Here is a 23,398-nt window from a genome sequence, read left to right on the forward strand (position 1 = left end):
AGCTTTTTAATATATCAGAGACGCCTAATGCGCCCGTCTCGTGAAAAATATAATGGCGATAGATAATTACGGCATTAGTGCAAATTCGTTACTTTCATTTAATCTGTCATGCGTAGTTACTACAGCAAAATGGCGCCTCTATTTATTCCGACGCACTTAATCCATTAATATCACAATTATTAAAGCTATTAAAGCTGATATATATACATATTTATCATACTCACATATTAATGTAGACATTTAGACACGTTTCTCTCGTGTCTCTTTCTCAATTTTATTACAATATCAAAATGTCACAAGAGAAAGTAAGTTTCTTGGCACGGATTGTGAACAGCGGCCAAAAACACGAGTTTGGATCGCAGATTTTACACGAATCGTTTAAAGATGATTTGCATGAATCTGAAATTCGTTTCCGCGCGCACGCGCGGCATCTCGGCGTCCACCAGGTCTATGGCTGTAAATTACGGAAAGGATATACGCGTAGGTTTTTCTCGATTTTTCTGTCTTACCTACATTAATCTTCCCTTCCGTTGCGGCGGCGTAAGAGAAAATAAGATTGATGAGCAACTCGCCTTAATTAATGCGAAGCACCCGTTAGGATGCTACATCAAGGACCTGAGTAGGAACTCAATCGTGCAGCTTGATTCAGATTTAAAAGAGATTCGGACGACACGACATTGTCATTATTAAGTCGGTCTCCACAGCATTGCGATTTCAATGACGAATATGCGAGCTGGATCGTGCATTTCAATTCGACAAATACTGTCATATTTCAAAGTTTTCCTCTAGCTTACCCGGAGACCATCCTTAGATGGCATTAACGCGCTTCCGGAAAATATATCCCTCCATTCTTTATCATCCTGTTTAGATTAATCGTTCTACGTTATAACGCTCCATTTTGCGTCATCTGCTACCTCTTTGCCGTTATCAAAACGTGATTTAACGGATAACTTACAAAGTACTCTACTCAGACGGCTTAATTAAAAGAGACTGATTTTTATGTAGTTTATATTTGCCTATCTGGATTTTTATATACGCATAAATTGTGTACATCTACAAACTTTTTTATTTAATTGAAAAGAAATTATAATTTTAAATTTGGATTTTATTAGCCAGAATTTTCGTAATAATGTAATTTGAACAATATACGTGTGTTGTATATGCAAAAAATGAACAATTTATCTTATTCTAAAAACATAAGATTGATCACGAACTAAAAATACTAAAAATCCAAAAGATAGTGCCTGTTCAGTCAGTTATTTATTCGGTTTGTATCAAAAAGAGTAACTCAGCAAGATTAACCGAAACCACATTTTAATAAGAAACTACTAATCTTTCCCACCTTTTTCAAACCTAGTCAACTCATTTATGTACGCCATCTCTTAATAATTTTATAAGCCAGTATATAATTCTTATTAGAGCTTACTTAACCTTAGACAGTGAATGTGCGGGCAGAAAAGAAGAAGCCGCATATTTTCGTAAATTTTAATTCCCGTGAAGGAAGCAAAATGCGGAATCTGTTAAAGCAACCTCTTCGCTTTAAAATTCGCAAGTATCTACTAGGATTATAAAAATTATGTTGCGTATATCTCTGCTTATGCCGACATTAATTACATTTATTACGATTTTGCTTATTCACGAGATCCGTGAGCATAAAAATGATGCGCGCGAGTAACGGCGATGGAGCGTATATTTATCGAAGATTAATTAGGTGTGTTAATGAAGATATGTGCACATGCACACCCGCGAAACGTCGGACCGCGTAACATTTTGCAGTTTTATATGGTTGCAGCTGTGGGATTTCGCTAATGCCATTGCGACCTGCAATAGTCGCCGTAGCACGAAAAATTTTAATGAACAAAAACTCAACGGATGGCAAACAACGTACGCAAAACGCATAACTGCATAAAAATCCAGCCGTCATGAAATTGCAATCAACTGGAAGTTCTCTATTTTCGCACAATTAGACACAATAAATATTATGGGCCAACGTAAAATCGTTTGCGTAATAAAATTATTATCGTTGACATGCTCACGATATAATTCATTGCACATCGCGTAAATTGAAGAAATTAATGGGATAATTATATTCCAGAAATAACGGCAATAGGATGTAAAAAGAAATAGTAAATTTTTTGATTCGACTTTTTATAACGATTCCTTCAACTCCGATTTCACACACCAATTAGAAATCAGTTATTTCGATGTAAAATTGTGACGTATATAATAGCAACGAATTCTGTGCATGTGACAAGAAAAATATACTCCTTAGCATTATTTTATAAGTATTATATTTTGAGTAAAAAGTGCAATACAAAATTATTCGAAAGAATTTCTTAACGCCATAGAAATTTGAAAGGTATTTCGAAATATTTAACGCATTTCTCATATGTATGAGCAAAAGATATCAAACACACATACACACACATTATGTATGTTTTTCGCAGTCCATGATATTATTTTATATCATCGATTTAACAACGTTTTCCTTTCTGCGACCCTTTTGTCGCGATTCTATCGTTATTTTTTTTAGAGCTTATCCCATTCGTTTGCAGCGCAAGCATACTTACGTACTGTTATCATTCTCGTTCAGTCGAGGACATAGGATAAGAGGCATTTCAATTTTGCGAAATATGTACATATATTGTGCCGATAATATTCACAAGATAATTTCATATCATCTTTTGCTTAAAATGTTTCAGCCTAGCTTAAACTTTCAAAACATTTCAATCAAATTATACGAGTAATTGTGACACTGATTGGAACGATTACACACATTTCAAAATAATATAAATACCGAATAGCACTCTCTCTCTCTGAAAAAGAATAAAATTTGGTTAGCAGTTTACACCGATGGAAGAACGGCAAAATCGGCTAAATAAATTGATGGAAATACGCATCAGTGAATGGTATGCAATTTCGCAGCGACGTATAATTCCATTTGTTGCATTCTAGAATGTTGTTTCGAACGAGATCTGTCAAAAAAATATTTTTTTTATTTGACGCGTCTAGTTTAAGTGATGTAAAAATTGTAACATAACAATATCTCCAAATTGTTTAAACATAATCTCTCGCACAATGCAAAATTAGATAATTATATATATGCGTAAAATTATTTATAAATAATTATTCTATTAATATTTTTTAATCTAATAAAATATATGTAATATATTTAATATATTACGCCAACAAAAAACACGTTGCTGGATTTTTATGTATCCGGATATCCGAATGTTATAATGCGATAACACACGCTCTCTTGTCGTAATATAATATAAATAAAATATAAATATAGCGATATCAGATAAAAGATAATTCAACAGATTTAATATTAACACAAAGAACAAACAGCATGATTTATTAGATCCTACGATTCGGAGATATATGTATGTGTGTGTATAACCGCATTTCTCGTCCTACATTTCAAGAATCCTGGTCACGTACAGTAGCTTTACCGAGCAAAAAAGGATATAGGAAAGTTCTTTTTTTGCGGTAACTTATTACACCGACCAAGTCTTAAAAGTCCTCTCTAATCATCGTATCAAAATGTAGAATTTTTTTGTATTGGTCTAAAGTCAATAGTTCGTGATTTTGCAAAAAGTTAAATGCAAAACTTCTGTCTGTTCTCACGTTCAATTTAAATAACCCGAAAGAGAAAGATAACTGCTTTAATTTAATTTAATGGTTACAAACTATTCGATAAAAGTTTTAATAGTTACAAAAAAAATAATTTTCCCATAGAATTTTTTAATTTCAAAAAATTATTTGTTCACTCTTAATTTGATCTTAATTAAACTTCAATTATGATATGGAATCATAAAAATGTTCTAAGGAAGATACATATATCTCGGTCAATTTCTGATCTAATCGAAGATAGGAAGGAGGTAAGCCTCAAGTCAATAGGCCTAATTCCGAACTGAATGAGTAATTAATCTCTCTCGATCCTCCTATCTACATAAGCCGAGATTACCGAGTATCTAATGCACGAGACATCGATGAAGCTTAACTAGCCTAAGCCAGTAAATACAACAAGACTGTATCTACTTATTTGCTTCTGTAAGCGTCTATATCTTTGTAATATATCGTATGACTAAATGTTGTTTATCATTCTTGTTAGCCATAATTCTAAATGTACATATTCATAATCGCGCTTGAGTAAAGTTCCATAAAATACGCCGCAAATTCTATTCAATAAGCTCGTTGTGCAAAATATACAATTCTACATAAGATTTATATATACGTGAAACATATATTTTCTATATAATCTGTAATATATGCGTACATATACATATGAAAAAAAAAAGATATATATTATGTATCTATATCTGCTCGGAAATAGTTTAGCATATCAGTAATTGATACGCCTCTCAAAACATAAAAAACATAATTTAAATTCTTCGGGCTAATAATAGCCAAACACGGATGGTAATACGTAAATTTTCAAAAATTATTTTTCTTACGATAACTTTACCGAGTAAAAAAAAGAGGATCCACGCTTTTCCTTTTTTTTGGTAACTTATTATACTAACCAAGTCTTGAAAGTTCTTTCTAATCATCGTATCAAAACATAGAATTTTTCGTGTTGATCTAAAGCCAATAGTTCTGCTCGTGATTTTTCAAAAGAAAAATTATTTTTCTTAAAACTAATTAGTTGTGCATAAATTTTTCTTGGTATAATACAAGTAATTAAATAAATATCGCTTTGGCATTCAGAATATTCTGAAAACTATTTATTATAATCGAGGCCATGAATAAATTCAAAAAATGCACATATATTTAAATTCTAATAATAATTGTATTGTAAACAAAATTATATCTAATCGAGTCAACATGATATCATTTATTTCTCTATTTTTTTATTAAAAACTTTTATATTTGGCAATTAGTAAAGATTAACATTTTCTTAGATATTACATTTTTTTTATCATGTAATTAGCGCATAAAATAAAATTTCTTAATTTTTATCTTTTCTTACTATTACATACGATTCGAAATATTGGCAGATTTCGAATACGTTATTGTTCCAGCACTGTTCTAATATTATGTTTCAGCACGTTATATGATCCATAGAGAGAAAGCTAAAGGGTTAAACATGTTTCCGCGCCTGGAAAATGAAACCTCGAGTACGTTCACCATAAAAGATGATCCGTACGTATTGGCGGTACCGTCAAAGCGTGTACTTTGGCATGTATGCACAACAATTATCTAGCAATCGTAGTACAAACGGTACCAGTAGCGTTTAAACCACGAGGCAACGTTTCACCCTTTCAACTCTTTTGTATCGCCATTCGTGTGGAAAGGCACAACAGCGAGAACGACGTACGTTTCGCGGCACGCTCATTGTTTTCCGTTTATAAATGCCAGGGATGACACGCATCGGGCACGTTTCGTTTGCACGGCCGGCATCGCGATTCATCACATTTCAAACTCTCATTTATTTTCTCGCGTGTTTCCACAAAACTACCGTGCGAAACGAGCGGCAAATATGCGCGTACAAACATTGGCTGCACTCACTAATGTACGATTCATTCGTACCTCTCACTTAAATTGTCGAGAAGAAAATGGCAATTAGAGAATTGGATGAATTAGGAGTTTTAAATTTGTTCGCAATCGAAACACAATGATTCGCATTAAGAGAATAAAATTTGCAAACCGGTCTAAAATATATCGTTACAATATCTTTCAAATTTGTTGACTACCGTTTCCGAGATAACGTCGATAATTCTAGAAATAAATTTATCATGCGAGAATCATTCATACACGTACATATCATATTCTTTAACGATAATAAATCAGACGCTGATGAAAATACGAGCAGATCGCGTTTAATCTGGTGGAGTGCGATACGCCTATACGAATTCAAATGTGTCACGTGGCAGTTGAACCCGTTATTGTCGCTGCTCGCCTATATCAATGGTCTGTAAATTTAGGGAACCCTAACTCATCGCTACCAGGCCTGGCTCGCGCGCCAGCTGTGTACTCTTAAATCCACGAAAAACCATACGCGATCGCATGGAGGGTTCGCGGGGAAAACCGGCAGAGAACGCAGTATTAATTTCCCGGTAGCGATCGTGCGGTTGCATTGCGAATCTGCCTCTCCATGCGTGAAATTGCAACTGCCATGCCATATCGGGCGTGCGTATTCGACCGAAATTTTAATTTCGCATTTCCACCTGACGTGACATCGACGATGCGCGCAAAAAACGGATTGTCACTTCGCGATTAAGCGAAGTGTACGCGATATCATCGAGAGTTGGCTCTCTCCGATCATTTAAGAATTAATGCCCGCACGCCGCGAATTTATATAGGATTCTTCTCCACGAGGAAACGACGAGATGAGATGCGAGACGACACGTCGTTATGTCACGTTGCAATGTATCGAGTTCCGCGTGCAGTTTCCCGCTGCGGTATAAAAGCCTGCAGCCACATGATTCTCCATTTTACTGAAGGCTGCATCAAGTTGCGTCTTTGGTTGCAATTATTCGATACATGACATACGAATCCAAAGCAATCTTACAATGTAATATATACATGTACATACATATCTATAGTTATACGTGATGATTCTCTCTTTCCTTCCAATCAAATTCATTTCTTAATACAAAAAAAAACTTATGTCAAAATCCATATGAAATTTACATGAAACTAGACTCTAGATTCAAATTATACTAAAGGATCTCAATATAATTTGAATATAGCTTAAATTATGCATAATAACTATCGATCCAAATAAGATTTCATTTCATACAATTATGCAATTATCAAGAGTAGCATTAGTCCACATTGAATTTAAGCTAGATCAAAATAAAATATAAAGCAGATATATTTAGTACGAAGTTTATGAATTGTTTAATAAATTAAAATAAATAAATAAATAAATATATATATATATATATATATATATATAAGTTTAAAATTTATTAATAATTTCATATTCAATCTTTTTTAATTACAGCTTCTATGTTTGTGGTTTCGTTATTCCAATAATATAGGTCACTATTTTTAAAAATAGAAAATGCATTTGCACTGAGTGAGAAAACGAAAATATCCTTCTTTGAAAAAACGATTTATCTTTGTTTAATCTTTATAGATTATTCATTGCCACTTATTTTTATTTTGATAGATAAAAAAAATCAAATGTCTAATTTGACAGATTTTGCTCATGGTTTAAAAATGCGGAGAATCACGAACGTCGACAATAAAAGATTTAATATGTCAGTAAATATATTCAGATCAAGTCACATAGCAAAAATGCATTAAGTAAGAGAGGACGTCGCTATTACTTGCGCAAAAAAAGAGAGAAGCGGCGGTGATATCGCGTGGTTTATTTTCATCGCGTATCACAAAACCGCGAATCCTTTGTGAATCGCAGATACGAATGGGCGGAAAGGTGCGGCAGGAAATGAGAGGAGGAGGGTGTAAAGGCGGGCGGACGAACGAACGAGCGGAACCGCTGAATATTCACGTGCGCAGATGAATCGAACGGATTCCCCTGAATATTCAACCGTCTATGGCGATGATAAAAATTATTCCGCGCCAGGAAAGAATCGTATTTCAGAGCTGCCGAGGTACTTTCTCGATATCGCAGTGATTTCTCGATCAGCCGACAAACCTTAGATTCTCGAGGGGTACTTTATTAAAATTTGCAGAAAGATAATTATCAGTTCTTTCAAGTTAATACATTTACTACTATCGTATATTTAAAAAAACATTTTCTCTTCAAAAGTGGATTATATTATTATCGATATAATTATATTATTATCGATATAATTATTTTAGAGAATAATTATATATTTATACCGATAAAAAAAAATATATTTTTTTTTCCTTTATATGATACATGATAACAAAAGCGTTATAAAAACCGTCGAATCAATAAACTGAATATATTCTAGTACTATATAGAATATTCCGGAGTGACAGAAGAATAATTTCCAATTCTCGCGGGAAGCGCAGAATGACAGAGCATGTTTGCGATTTTACGTTAGAAAGGAGAAGAGATCGCAGATATGTTTCTCTAGCCGCGTGTATCGGCAGAAATTCATATCGTCAGAAAAGAAAAATATTCCCATCGCTTCCGCGGTCGTGGTTCAAACTACCGGTTAGACGATCGACGTCCATCCGGAAAATTTTGCAGCGAGATTCGGCATGAAATTCCGAAAGCGGAATCTTTCAAGCGGCGCGGTGGAGAATGCCTCGACCTCTTCTCTGGTTGCTTCGGCATATTACTAGGAAACTACGGAATGTTATTTATGTAAAAGGCGCGGCAGGTAGCAAAGAATTTCTTAACTTTGTCGAGAAATTCCTTTTCTCTGGCCTTTAGTGAGAAAATAAGAGTAGCAAGAGTATACGAAGGGGATGTTATTGTACAATCTGAAGCAGTGTTGATACAAGCACACACACAAGCTCTATTAATAAATACATACTTCCCTGAACACACACGAGGTACGCGTTTCTATGCAGCTTCTCCAGCATTTAAGTCTCATATCCATAAAACTACGCAACGTATAACTTGGATATTCGATTCTGTATAAGTAAAAAATAAATACGCGAGTATGCAAAAAATGTATGGAATTTAAATGCAACGTGCCACACTACAAGCTATTCGAAATATAGTACGCCCATAAACACATTCAGATCAGGTGTATCAGTAGAAGAGGATCAATTAAAATCAGGTAGATAATATTCGGTCTCAAAAATTTGTCCATCGACGAGAAATCTCTTGTTTAATCGGTATTATTGCTCTTTCTATTATGAATATTATTTAATACAATAGAATATTATTTAATTAAATAGAATAGAATTTAATTAAAGGTACCCTGGAGGGCTACAAGGCTCAGAAGAAAGCTTTCGCAAACACAATAGCATGAAAAGAGCCGATCGAAACCATCCACTCGTTAGACGAATGCCTCGGAGCTAAGTGGCTTACACCGAAGCTAACAGTTTTCATCCGCTTGTCTACAATGCGTCTTTCAACATATGCCAGAAAAGTAGCAGAGTATCACAAAGTAGAAGATTTTGTATAGATTTTATGATAAAAAGAGTTATACATATAATAGTTAACATATATACATAATATGTGTAAATAAATAAATAAATAACTATTTTCCATTATTGTAAAAATTGCTAAGCGATATTGAATTAATGCTATTTTTTTATTACAAGAGAGTATATAAAATAGTGCTATAACACGCGTCTGGCCGGTAAGAAGGGTTCTCGTTTGAACTCATAAACGCCGGCGGGTCAACTGATATTTCAGGATCGCGCAAATAACCCAACGGCACGGAGATGGCGGGATTATGGGCTCTCGAAACCATAGGGAAAAGCCATACTTGCGGACCGACGTAATCAACTGAATGAGCAAGTGACTCTAGAGTACCGACCTCATACGTAGCAACACTTTCGTTCTCTCTCCCTCCCTTCCTTCTTCCCTCCCTCTCTCTCTATCTCTCTATTTATCTTTCTCTATCTCTCTATCTATCTCAATGCGGTCATCTAAATAAACCATGAGTGTTGCCTTAATGACGAAATCGAGTACACACAGTCAGTATTCCATTTTAGTCAAATCATTGACGGCGGTGAATATATAGGACAAAAATAAATTATTCAGATTTTGTGTCGTGTCATATCTTAGAAATCTTATAAGCACAGTTTGTAAGCTATTATAAAATTCACTCGAATTGTATTAGTGCCGCTTCAATAGTATCTCCTTTAGAGTCGAGTTTAAGTTTTCATATATCTCTGTTCTCCTTCTTGTATTCTAAATAAGAACATAAAGAACAATATCGCGATAAGCTCTTAGTCAAATTGGTAGAATCCAGATATAAAGATGCTTTATAATTTCGTGCGCATGTCTGATTGTGAGTTAAAAGTACACCATATGCGCTTTGACTGAAACATCATGTTACGATAACGTTTGCAAAATTGGAATCTAACTCCTGAACGTTTGACATTGACGTGATGTTTAAGCAACGTTGATATTTTACCGATGCACATCCATTAGCACATATTTGCGTTCACGGTCGCGTCTGTAAAAAATGCACAAACTTGTTTGCTCAAAACGTATTTGTAAAAGTAACGAACGCGGCTGTCGTCCGTTACTATTATTATATTCCGGTAATGTTTTCTATTGTATTGAAAGAACGTTTCTAGAAAGCCTTTTTATTCGAAATCAAACAGAACATAGTCGTTCGATGTACAAGTTTAATGGAAATTGCAATTAAACGCTGAATTTTATATGGCGCTCTTCTCAGTAATTATACTTCGTTTCGTTTGTAATTTCCTTAGGTAGCTGGTATTTTATTTAACTACCTTTTAATAGTCGACGAATCGTCCGAGTTAAAGTTCCTGTGATACTCGCTAAAATTCACTCGTGCCTTGAACTTCCTTTTATAACTACGGAATAATTAAAATACTTCAATTAGATGAATTCTTATCTTCCTCCCCCAGATTTCTTTATTCCATCTACTTTACCCTGAAGCGTTGCTTTATATTATAAAGTTGATGTAACAAATATTATTAATCGATCGATACGATATTTCTTACAATATAAATATAAAACAATAATATAAGCGAGGAAAGAAAAAGAATTATTATTTTTCTCACATATAACTTATAATATATAAATACATATTTTAAAATTCTACATAATCAAAAATATATTGCAGCACTATCTAATTATATAATTTAATTTCATCTTCGACAATCAATGTGTTCAATTCAAAATAAAATCTTAATTGTGCTTCAGCCTCACAACCCCCATCGTTACTTTGATATCGCGGTGTAAAGTTAGTGATGCACGCGTATATTACGAGTGAAACTCAAACATAATATCCTGAAAAGCACTCGTAACTCTATTTCGTCCACATATCTCCTACATGGTTTCAAACCATCATATCGCAATCTGCCTTTGCTGTCCCTAGTTTGTGACAGGTGTTTAATATTACTTGGAAATTTTGATTTCTACCAATGTTATACTGATAATCATGATGCATTACATTGAAGAATAAATCTGTTATTGAAACAGCAAGTAAAACATGCAATTGCAAAATTTTTTAAATAATTTTTATTTATTCATTTATTAAAAACGAAAGAGAAATCCTTTTAATATAATAAATAAATAATTACATAAATTAATGTTATGACAAAAATAACAATTACGAGAAATTACGAAGAATACTCTCTAAAAGTAAATCAGTGTATTATCACTGTAATCAGTGCTGTACTTATAACTGCTTGTAATCAGTGAGTATTTACTGTTTTTCAGTGTATTATCACTGAAAAACAGTAAATACTCACTGATTACAAGCAGTTATAAGTACAGCACTGATTACAGTGATAATACACTGATTCACTTTTAGAGAGTACAAAGGAAAAATTACAAAAAATAAGTATAAAGTTATTATATTAATATATTATATAAACTAAAATAATAAAAAAGAAAAAGGAAAAAAGTGAAAAGTATCGTCTGCGATTTGAATCAATCTACATTCGATGCTTTTTAGAGAGAAAAATAATTGTCATATCGTGGTTGTTCATAAAGTACACAACAATAATCTTCAAGGATAATCTGCGTGTCAGTGACATGATTGAAATGTAAACGTCTTTTTCCACTCATTGAAAGACACTTGTCACTCATGAAATACATGTTATAGAGAATAACAAGGCATCGCGAGCAGGTTTTATTGACGTTCTCCTGAATTCTTCGCCAGCTTTTCCATCGGCGTTATAATGCAAAATGTCGGATTCTCGACACATTCGTATCGCGGTCTTTCTCGTCGTAGCTTCCGACAGTCGCTATACTCAGACAGTCTCATAATGTTCACATGATGGGAACTAAAGGAAAATGCTGCAGGTGTTTATATACAACGTTGCACGTTACCTTTCTGAATAACTTGGATTAATAAAAGGTGCGTCAATCTCCGAGAATGTCTAACAAATACATTGCGAGAAATATATTATTTTTCAAAGAGAAAATCTATTGACGTTTAGTACTCCGGATTGTGCGCTGTAAGGTATTATTTTATTATCAAAACAAAATACATATTCTTGCATATATATATAAAAATATTTGACATAAATTGAAAGCCTTTTATGAAAATCTATTTTATGTATAATATATATATATATATATATATATATATATATATATATATATATATATATATACAGGGTGATTCATATAAAGTGACCGATGTGAATATTAGCTAAAGTTGAAGAGCTATGAAAAAATTTTTATACCAAAAGATGTTTGACACAGAGGGGGACATCGTATGGTACAAACGATATTTTTTATAAATGAAGGCATTAAGGAGATTTCAAGATCAACTTAATTTTTTTAAATGGAACCCCCTATTTTTTTATTACATATTCTTGTAGCTCATCTCGAGAGCTATCTAAAACACTATAATTAAGTTAGTTTTCATTAAGTACTTTCCGAGTTATGAGGCTTGAAATCATTTCTTAATTTTATATAAACCGTAAAATATCTTGTAAAATATTCATTTTTCAATTATCTTACCTTAATACTTTTACGTACAAAATAATGAGAGGAATCAATTGATGTAAAGAAAACATATAGTTGTTTCGAAGAAAAAATATGTAATTTGCAATTAACAATTACATATTTTTTCTTAAAAATAACTATGTGTTTTCTTTACACCAATTGATTCCTCTCATTATTTTGTACGTAAAAGTATTAAGGTAAGATAATCGAAAAATGAATATTTTACAAGATATTTTACGGTTTATGTAAAATTAAGAAATGATTTCAAGCCTCATAACTTGGAAAGTACTTAATGAAAACTAACTTAATTATAGTGTTTTAGAAAGCTCTCGAGATGAGCTACAAGAATATGTAATAAAAAATAGGGTTCCATTTAAAAAAATTAAGTTGATCTTGAAAACTCCTTAATGCCTTCATCTATAAAAATATCGTTTGTACCATACGATGTCCCCCTCTGTGTCAAACATCTTTTGGTATAAAAATTTTTTCATAGCTCTTCAACTTTAGCTAATATTCACATCGGTCACTTTATATGAATCACCCTGTATATGTATACATAAAGATAAGTTTCCTCAAAAAGATCGATTATTGGCAACATAATAGACTCACTTATTTAACAAATATTATAAATAAATCATTCAAAATTTTTGACATCATATTCTTTCGGATTATGATTATTCAAACAAAATACGAAAAAATTGTAAGAGATTTATAAGATAATTTCTAAGATAATTTAACTAATTGTAAGAGATATTAAGAGAATTTATATTATTATTATTCGATTATTGTGAAGAAAATGATTTATATATCTAGAGTAGAATTGCGAAAATTAATATCCATTTTCCATAAACTATGAACTTTTTCAAACGAATATAAAACCGATATTTGGATTTTGTAAAAATCCGTATCTCTCATATCCGGCCGTCTGTAGTGATGTAGTGACGAGATGCTTGTAGTAGCAAACAACACTGATACAATTTTGCATTCTGCAAAAAGGAAATTTGATTTCCTTTCGCGTGGTCTGTCTACATAAATAATGTGTAAAATCACGAAACTTTTTAAATTATGAGATCAGTACATATGGTGGATGGTGTCGGAACAACTGGTGGCTAATGCGCAATTTATTAAGATACATGGCCTCTTTAATCGATACGGAAACAAGAGATGGAGAAACGAGCGACCTGAGAAAACTTATCGCCGTCTGTTACCGGAGACAGCATGCTTTTAAATATATCTCAACGAGACGATTTATGATGCCGACAGATTTATGAGAATGTCCACACGTCCGTTTCAACGATTTTATATCCAACGCGAAAGTGTGTGTGTGTACGTCGTAAAGAGCCGACGATCACGCATTAATCATTATGGTTGTTAGTCCACTCCCATAAAATTTATACATGAATAATAATTAAGAATGAAAAATATAAAAAAAAGAAATAGATGTAAATGCATGCATATATTGTTTAATCGATATCATGATATCGATGTATTTACGATGTACATCATATAACACAAAAAATGCATTATAAAATTTCAAAAATAATTCATATTATATCTGATTTTCTAAATCAGAATAAGGCTAAAATGCACGGTTCATGCGATTAATAATTTTAAGTTAAACTCAAAAAGTTTAAGAAATACATTAGAAATATATTTATGCTCTGCTTAAAAATACATTATATGCGCATTTCAAATAGTTCGTTGCAAATAGGAAAGTATTTATACAAAATTTAATCTCACGAATACTATATATATATGTATGGTTTCACCCGAATACTACAAGTGCATTTTACATTTGCGACAAAATTTACTAAGATCATTGAAAGAATGTGGAGTAAAATATATTTATTCTCAATATATGCGATTTTGTATGGAATAGTGCAATATAATGTGACACATGCCAAAAGGATATTAGTAATAGCAAATTATCCGTCATATAGCCATCAAATAGTTTACCGTAATTTATGCTTAGAATTAAATAAACAAGGTTACGAGATTGTGTCTGTCACTACAGATCCTATAAAAAACTCTTCTTTAACAAATTATAGAGAAATTGATTTAAAATACTTTTATAAAGGTTTTCCTGAATATAAAAAGATAATACCATTTAAAAATTTCTTTGAGGCATTCTTGCAGTTAAATCTCCTAGATGTAGAAGAAAATATTCTGTGGACTGCGACTCACATCGTAAATCGCGAAGTTTTCAAAAATCCAGAAATGAAGAAATTATATGCAACTGATAGCAATGAACACTTTGACGCAGTCATTGTAGCGCAAGGCCCCACACAAATTTCATTGAACGCTTTCGCATATAGATTCAATGCTCCTCTTATCGGTAAGAAAAATAAGCGCTATCAAAGAAACTGAATTATACGATCCATTTTCTTAGCATTAAGCATAATTATTCTCATTTTATTCGCATAGTCATGAAGTAATATGTAACGTGACACTTAGGTATTTCAAGTCTGGATGTATACAATCATATGCGCTATACGTTCGGATCCTTGATTCTCCCATCGCATATTTCCAATTGGCAAGCCAATACATTACCAGAAAACAATATGTCATTTTGGAGAAGACTCGTTAACTTTTATGAAGTGTGGAAACAGATGTATAAGTGGGCGAACGTACATATCCCTATAGAGGATGCGATTGTAAAGGAGTATTTAGGAGAAGATCTGCCGCATATCGACGATATAACGAGAAACATGAGTATATACTTGGTGAACAAACATCCAGTGCTCTCTTATGCCAGACTTGAACAACCGAACGTCATATTTTACCATGGTTTTCATATCGCAAAAGTACCGCCTGCTCTACCAAAAGTACATTATACATACATATATATGTATATTTTTCCAATGCTTTCAAATAAGATTTATTTGCGCTGCATTGTATGCATTTGCGTGTCTGTTATTAGTCTCGTTATATTCCCTAGGATTTAAAACAGTTTCTTGACGATGCGACCAAGGGATTTATTTATGTCAGTCTTGGAACTAACGTTAATTGGCAATATTTACCAAATAATACATTTAAATTCTTCCTCGAAGTACTTTCTGCGCTGCCATACAAAGTTGTTTGGAAATATGACCCTGATCTATTACCTGGCAAATTTGAAAACATACTAGCATCGAAATGGTTTCCCCAGCAAAGTATTCTCGGTAATATCGTTTCTATGTATGTAAGTATGTGTTTTAGAAACATTAATTCCTATAACTCGTGTTGATTTTCTTATTTATAGCTCACCGAAATATCAAGCTATTTATTTATCAAGGCGGCATTCAAAGTACCGAAGAAACTGTCCATTATAGAGTTCCGGTCATAGGATTTCCCATATTTTGGGATCAGATGTATAACGTGCAATATATAACAAAATTAGGTGTTGGAGTTCACCTTCATAGTAACAATATTTCGAAAGAAAGCATCGAGACTGCTGTACATGAAGTTATAAACAATAAGAGGTATTATTCTGCATAAGTCATATTTCTAATATAATCTTTTTTTATTAGAGCTTGACTAATTTATGTAATAAGAAGAAGAGCTTTAAATCACATGTGCATTGATGTAACGATAGTATTCTTTATTTTAAGATACAAAGATCGGATAAAATATGTGAGTAAACTTTATAACGACGTACCGTATGACAGTCTTCAAAATACGGTAAGGTGGATCGAGTACGTGATACGACAGAATGGAACACCTTTCTTGCGAAATAGTCTTTGCGACGAGACATGGTATCGACGATACGACTGGGACATCATCGGATTCCTCGCCATACTAATATTTATAACATCCCTTCTTATTCTATGGGCGTTACTTCAGATTTTACGATTTCATTTACGAATGTTATCGAATTCATTGCGGTAGATGTTAATATAAAAAATATTTTAACATTATTTACATGCGAGTATGCGAAAATATTCTCTCATAAATGACACAAGTAATGTTAATGTATAGAATCCCGTGTAACAATTGGTATTGTGTACATGTATATAGTGTGTATGTGTGTGTATCATTTATATTATTTATAAACTATAAAACTGAAATTTGATAAATGTACTACCTTAATATCCCGTATTATTTGTCACATTTTTCAATCTGTTGATTACGATATTTTGATAACTGTTTACTGGAGAAAGAATGCTGAAAGATTTTTCTATTCGATTTGATGTCAAAAATAAACTATTGCTTCTATCTTTGCTAATAATTTATAAGTTTACTAGAATATAAAATATAAATATGAATTCATATACTCTACATTGAAAGTACAATTGATAGCACGAAGCAATTTTAAGTTCGTGTACTGATTATTGAATTTTTTGTCGATATTTTTATATACACATTGAAAGCATTATTTATTATTAAAGCACGGAATTTGAATTTGTAAGATTTTAAGATGAATTACTTAAATGATTCAAGATGTAATGTTTTTTTAAAAAGATGAATAATAAGTTAAAAGGAGAGAAATTTATTTAGATTAATAAACTATGCAAAACCATTTATCTATTGGTGTTGCTTCAATGCATCTCAACCATAGACGTAGAATACATAGACTTCGCATTTGGCTAAAAAGTTAAACAAATTTTAGAAGGAGACAACATGCTTTCGTGGTGTTAGTTTATCTGTCTATCAATAATAAGAGTGGGGCAAAAATTTAATATGGCCACTGCATTTGACATAGGTGTTGATCGATTTCTTTCCCCCACCACGCGTCATTAGACAAAGAAGAAACTACCATGAAAATAAGCTCTCTCTTTCTAAAATTTGACGTTGCCGAAACAAAAGAGAGAGTGGGAACGCGCGGTCTATATATTATACGTCTATGGCCGGAATTCATAGTCCGATCTTATATTTAAGATTGTCTTAAGCCTGGTCTTAGGTCGTTTTAAGATTCTGTTCAGCCAATGAAATAGCCGTATAACATTTTCAAACCTTACTTAAGATGATCTTAAATATAAGAACGGACTATGAATACCGGGCTATGATCTCAACGTCATAAAAAAGTCTGTGAAACTATAAATTTCTGCGCTCTTATGTTTTAGAGAAAGAAAGAGAGAGAGAAAAAATTTAGATTAATTACAGTTTTGTGCCAATATTCAAATTTGGCTTTTTGTCATTCGTATCGTGAACGATTTGCAGATCAATTTGAAAATGCAATTAATTCTAAGTTACTTCTCATATTTATCATTGCTTTAACCAGCATATTACGTACACTGCCTACATTAATATATATACATACATAAAGACGATATAATTATAATTAAAATGTATTTCAAGTAGATTCCTTGTGAGTTATTGCTAAAATTTGAATGGCAAAAAAATTATATGTAACGTTCACGGATATTGGTCTGATAATATTACTAATTCTAAATTCTATTATTATTTATATCACATAGCAGCAAACATTACATAAAGTATCTGTACTAATATGCATACACATATAATGAGGAAAGTATATCATAATGATTAAAATGCATTGCAGGCAACGTTATTAATATCATAGTCATAACAATGATAAATACGTATAACTTATTTTAATTTTTTATTTATCAATTAAATATTTTTTTCTATTTTATTTTAATATAATAGTGTAATATTGCAATATAAAGATTTATTGCAACATTTAACTCACTTTGCAGTGATGATTAAATTCATTAAGGGCACTAACACATAATATGTAACTTGGCATTAACATTACCGAATATTGAGCGATGAATAAATAAATTAAAAGAAAAAAAAATAAAGAAAAACAATTAGTCCTAATAGAAACAGATACAGTCAAAACAATATTTAAAAAGGAAAATAAAGATATATATATATATATATATATATATATATATATATATATATGTAAAAACTGTATTTCTAAACTATATTAAATTATAATTAATGTAAAATAATGCGTATGGTAAAATCCTATTTAAAATATTTAGTCTTTTTTATTTTACAAAAACATAAGTAAATAATTTAAATATATATCTTTTAGTGTGGCTATTTATATGTTATCAGACAATATGAAAGCGCCCTCATTCGAGCTCTGGTTGTTCAACGATTTATAAATGTAAATGCTCATATAACTCTGAAAGAATAGTACAATTAGAACAGTGGCAAAATGTATAGAGTTATTTGTAGAATATGTGTTATTTTATCTCTATGGCTGCTACTGACAAATAACATTGCGAATGCTGAAAAGATTCTTGTGATCACGTTTGCACCATTTTACAGTCATCAAATAGTTTACCGGTCGTTATGTTTAGCTTTAAATAAACGGGGACACGAAATAGTCATAATAACTCCACGTCCGATGAAAGATCCGACATTAAAAAATTATACAGAAATTGATGTGTCGACTATAAATACCAGTGGTGAAGAGTATAAAAAACAACAATCGCAAATGTCACCGAGCGAATTGAACAAATACATCTTCGACTTAATAAACATAATGAGCGATGCCATGTTCAATGAACCAAAATTTAAGGAGCTTTATAAAGAGGATAGTAATGAAAAGTTTGACGCGGTTATCGTAGAAGCAATAGGCGGTCTGTCGACATTTACTATGGCATATAGATTTAGTGCTCCTCTCATAGGTGAGATAATTTCTGCAAATGGCACGTACAAGATATTCTGCAAGTGACATGTATAAGAGGGAACGGTCGATATTTTGGAATATGTTAGTATTGCTTGAAATGTTGGTATCGTTATAAGTATAAAAGTGTTGACCTTTCCTTCTGAGAGTTATACCTTCAGTATGTTGTGGAAAATTGATATCTCGACTAATCTATTATACAGGAGTTATGTCCTTGGGCATACATAATCACCACCGATATGTTTTTGGTAGTCCTATACTTCCATCACATTCTTCAAATTGGGAAGTTAATACGTTACTTGGGGAAAATCCATCGATATGGCAAAGACTGCAAAACTTTATCGAGGTATGGTCTACTATTTATTATTGGAGTAATAATTACATAACTATTGAGCAGGAAACGGCTAAAAAATATCTCGGAAATGACATACCACAAGTCATCGATGTAATGAAAAACATGAGTGTGTTATTAGTTAATGAAAACCCAGTAAATGTATACCCTAGACCTGAACAACCAAATGCAATATTTTTTAGTGGATTCCATATACAAAAAACGCTACCACGTCTGCCAAAAGTATGTAAATTTCTAAGTTATTATCATATCGATCTAAATTGTCTAGTAATATATTACCCGTTTTCAATTTTTACCACTTTATAATAAATATGCACCGAATAATTAATTTTCACAAACAACGACAAGGATTTAGAACAATTTCTAAATAATGCAACGGAGGGATTTATTTATGTGAGCTTTGGAACTACTATCATCTGCCGCAGTTTACAAAACGAAATGCTAGAAAATTTTATTGAAGTATTTTCGAAATTACCTTATAAAATAGTTTGGAAATTTGATTGCGATGAATTGTTAAGAAAGTCCGATAATGTACTTATATCGAGCTGGTTTCCGCAGCAAAGTGTACTAGGTAAAATGGAAAATATGGAGTCATTATTTCACGATCGACAATTCATTTATATAACTCGCACGATATTACTAATTATCTCAATCGTGCAGCTCATCCGAACATCAAGCTATTTATTTATCAAGGCGGACTTCAGAGTACCGAAGAAGCTATTTATTACGCAGTTCCAGTTCTGGGACTTTCTGTTATCCCCGAACAGGAAGTTCGAATTAAACGATTGGTTTCATTAGGTGCAGCAATATATCTCCCATTAAATAAAATAACCAAAGAATGTTTCCATACAGCCATTCATCAAATTCTAAATGATAAAAGGTACATATATATATATATATATATATATATATATATATATATATAATTTCAATATAAATCATTATAATCAATTGCTGTTATTCCTTTCTTCTAGTAATGTAACTTACTCGAGGGATGAATATTAATTAATTTATTATAATTATATTATAATGTAGCTAACAATAGCGGATTGATAATCTTAATATATGTTTAGTTACAAAGAGAAGATGACGTATCTAAGTTATCTCTTCAAGGATCAACCTTACGACAGCATGGAAAATGCACTGTGGTGGATAGAATTCGTGATGCGTCACAAAGAAGTAAATTATCTCCGATTTAGTGAAAGCGATAATCCATGGTATCAACGTTATGATATAGATATCATTGCTCTACTCTCCGTAATATTATTTATATTGACATGTATAATAGTATTAATTATCTTCAAGATTTTAAATTTCATTTTAAACAGAATTACATTCTAATTTTTAAGTTTTGAACATTTCTCAGTGTAGTACAAAGATGTCATTGAAATTCTAATTATTTAGTTAATAATGCTTTTATGCTTCAGAAATGAAATTATTTTTCAAGGAATATTTTATTATTCTATGTATATTGATTATTAATTGATTAGACTCGCAGTTTTATCTTTATGAAGAATGGAGTGTAATGCAATATTAGTTTTAAGCAGTATTAATGAATTCACTTAATTATTTTACAGTAATATGCGACATTACCATAAATTACATCGTATTTAAAATCATTATAAATTTTAATATCGATATTATAAGCGCTTCACGTCCATCAATCAACTGTTCTATGAGAGATAACAATTCGTCATTTAAATTGTATATTAATTTGAATAAACATGTCGAATTATCTTAGACTTATTAATAATACGCATAATAATTAAACTAATAAAAACAATTTTAATTTAAGAATAATACTTTAGCTTAATTGCAATTTAATTCATAATATATGCTTTCTTGTTCTTATGACATGTAAACCAAAAAATACTATTATAATAGAACAGCAACATAAACATTAAAGTTTTCTTATGTAAAATATTATTAGTATCAAACTGTACGGACCACCAGAATTTCATTATGTAATGCCGAATAAGCGTATTCACCAAGTACATACTCTCTTCAATTATAAGCTTTCTAAGTTAACTAGCGGTATGACAAAGTTATGTGATTATCCCAGTTCGTAACGCATAAAACATAGAATATCAGAGTATGCTAGAGTTAGCCAATTTGGCTCTGTGTTAATGTTATAGATATACGAAGTGTACAGCCTAAAGCGCAAGATAATTAACGCAAAATCTAAATAATCTTTAATTATATGCAATTTATACGTTCAAGTATTTATAATTCTACATGTGTCGCACAAATCACAATATATGTAAATCATCCTCATTGTTATTTAAAGTACATATTAGTTTATTATATTTAAAATTTTTATCTTTAAAAGATTTTATTTTATTTTTAATAAAATTATTCGCATTACAAATAAACCACACATAAATGTTTTTTTCATTATTGCAGATACTATTATAAATTATTGGCAATAAAATCTATAATATATAAAATGAAAAACTGTTTACTTACTTAGCATACGTTAAAATAAAAAGAAAAGCAATTTTCGCGGCAAACTAAATGATCTTGGCAACGTTATCGACGTGCGATCGCGATCCAAAAGAAACAGAATCAGGGAAGCAATCTCCAATACGCTATGCGAAAGCCGGTGGAATGGCTTTCTATCGCGATGCGACGGGAACGTGTCATCTTTCAGTAACCATACCCCCAAAGTGTCCTGGACTCATCAGCCGCGGTAACACCGGGAGCTTATTCGACGCAGCCGACTTAACTCGAGCTCGGCAGAAACTTGGCGCGAACTAGATTACCATACTACCGTCCGCACGTAACGTCTAGGCAGCTACGCAACTACGACGTGGTACATACAAAATGACGATGGTCGAAGTGCTTCACGGGATTTCGGAATTAACGTACCGCATCGTGTTCCTCTGTGAAACCCAATGCAGGCAAATTCGAAGCGAGCGGCCGCGCAAGCCGTGCAACGTTCGATCGTATTAAAGCGTAAAAAATTTCATTAAATCTTTATCTCTGCGCAAAAAATTCGTAACAACCTCAGCACTATATATATATATATACAGGGTGTATCTGAAATGATGCACTAAACTTTAGGAGCGTATTCTAGAGGTCAAAATAAGACTTTTTTTCTTATGAACATGGGTCCGCAAATGAACCTCCCTCCGAGCTAAAATTCGAAAATGTGTGAAATTGACCAAACACCCGCAACGCAAATTTATTTATCTCTCAAGAGAGGGTGATAGGTAACGTCAAAACCAAGATCAAATAATAAGGCAATATATACAGTCAATTTTCAATTTTTTCCCCAAACTTTAGGGGCCTCTAGCTCGGAGGAGGGTTCATTTGCGGACCCATGTTCATAGGAAAAAAAAATCTTATTTTGACCTCTAGAAAACGCTCCTAAAGTTTAGTGCATCATTTCAGATACACCTTGTATATATATAGTGCTGAGGTTGTTACGAATTTTGCGATAATTATTGGACGTAAACAAAGATTCCGATATCGGAGCAGAATTTTTTTGCATGTAAATAAAGATACCAGTATTTTCATCTTTTACAATATAACAGCTAATATGTATTGTTTCAACAATTTGTTCATGATAGATTTCTCGCGCGTTGCACGTCGATCATGATTTTTATTATACATATGCTATAAAATCTAAACATTATCTCTTCTGATATGGGATTGATAAAATTTTCCTTCAATTAAAAATAGCAAAATATGGAGGATTATGCATCGTATGAAGATAAAAACTAAACAAACAGCGAAGCAGATCGAAAGTCAATGAAAGGATTTGTGAACGGGATGCTGAACAATAAGGAAGGAAGAGAGTAATGTAAGAGCGACGCGTGTGTGTTTCTGGCGTTCCACGTCAGGGAAGTTTCCCCTTTGGCTTAGTGGCGTCGCGCGATGCATTATGCAAGGTGGTAAGATCTGGTAGGGAACTGTCTGTCTTTCCGACTGTCTCTACCGTTACGCCAGGACG

The 23,398-nt window shown here is 32.2% G+C and overlaps 2 protein-coding genes across 3 annotated transcripts in view; one reads left to right on the plus strand and one right to left on the minus strand.

Moving 5' to 3' along the window:
• LOC145971119 (protein O-mannosyl-transferase TMTC1-like) overlaps window positions 1-23,398 on the minus strand; it is a 230,681-nt gene that overhangs the window by 148,894 nt on the left and 58,389 nt on the right. The window lies entirely within an intron of this gene.
• On the plus strand, window positions 14,264-20,784 carry LOC145970684 (uncharacterized). The gene is made up of 11 exons (XM_083097552.1): window positions 14,264-14,840; window positions 14,960-15,330; window positions 15,444-15,666; window positions 15,747-15,966; window positions 16,096-16,368; window positions 18,515-18,545; window positions 18,606-19,092; window positions 19,295-19,665; window positions 19,792-20,014; window positions 20,104-20,323; window positions 20,517-20,784. Exons 1-11 carry the CDS (start codon window positions 14,333-14,335, stop codon window positions 20,782-20,784), a joined length of 3,195 nt encoding a protein of 1,064 aa, XP_082953678.1. The 5' UTR covers window positions 14,264-14,332.

Source organism: Camponotus vicinus, unplaced genomic scaffold (assembly GCF_025532165.1).
Source record: "Camponotus vicinus isolate PSW18456_S1 unplaced genomic scaffold, iyCamVici1.0 SCAF_4, whole genome shotgun sequence".
Taxonomy (NCBI): Eukaryota; Metazoa; Arthropoda; class Insecta; order Hymenoptera; family Formicidae; genus Camponotus; species Camponotus vicinus.

Coding starts and splice junctions, on each gene's coding strand:
- LOC145970684 (XM_083097552.1), top strand. CDS start 14,333: ATGTGGAGTAAAATATATTTATTCTCAATATATGCGATTTTGTATGGA. Junction 15,967..16,095: donor GAAGTTATAAACAATAAGAG/GTATTATTCTGC, acceptor CTTTATTTTAAG/ATACAAAGATCGGATAAAAT. Junction 20,015..20,103: donor TCCGCAGCAAAGTGTACTAG/GTAAAATGGAAA, acceptor TCAATCGTGCAG/CTCATCCGAACATCAAGCTA.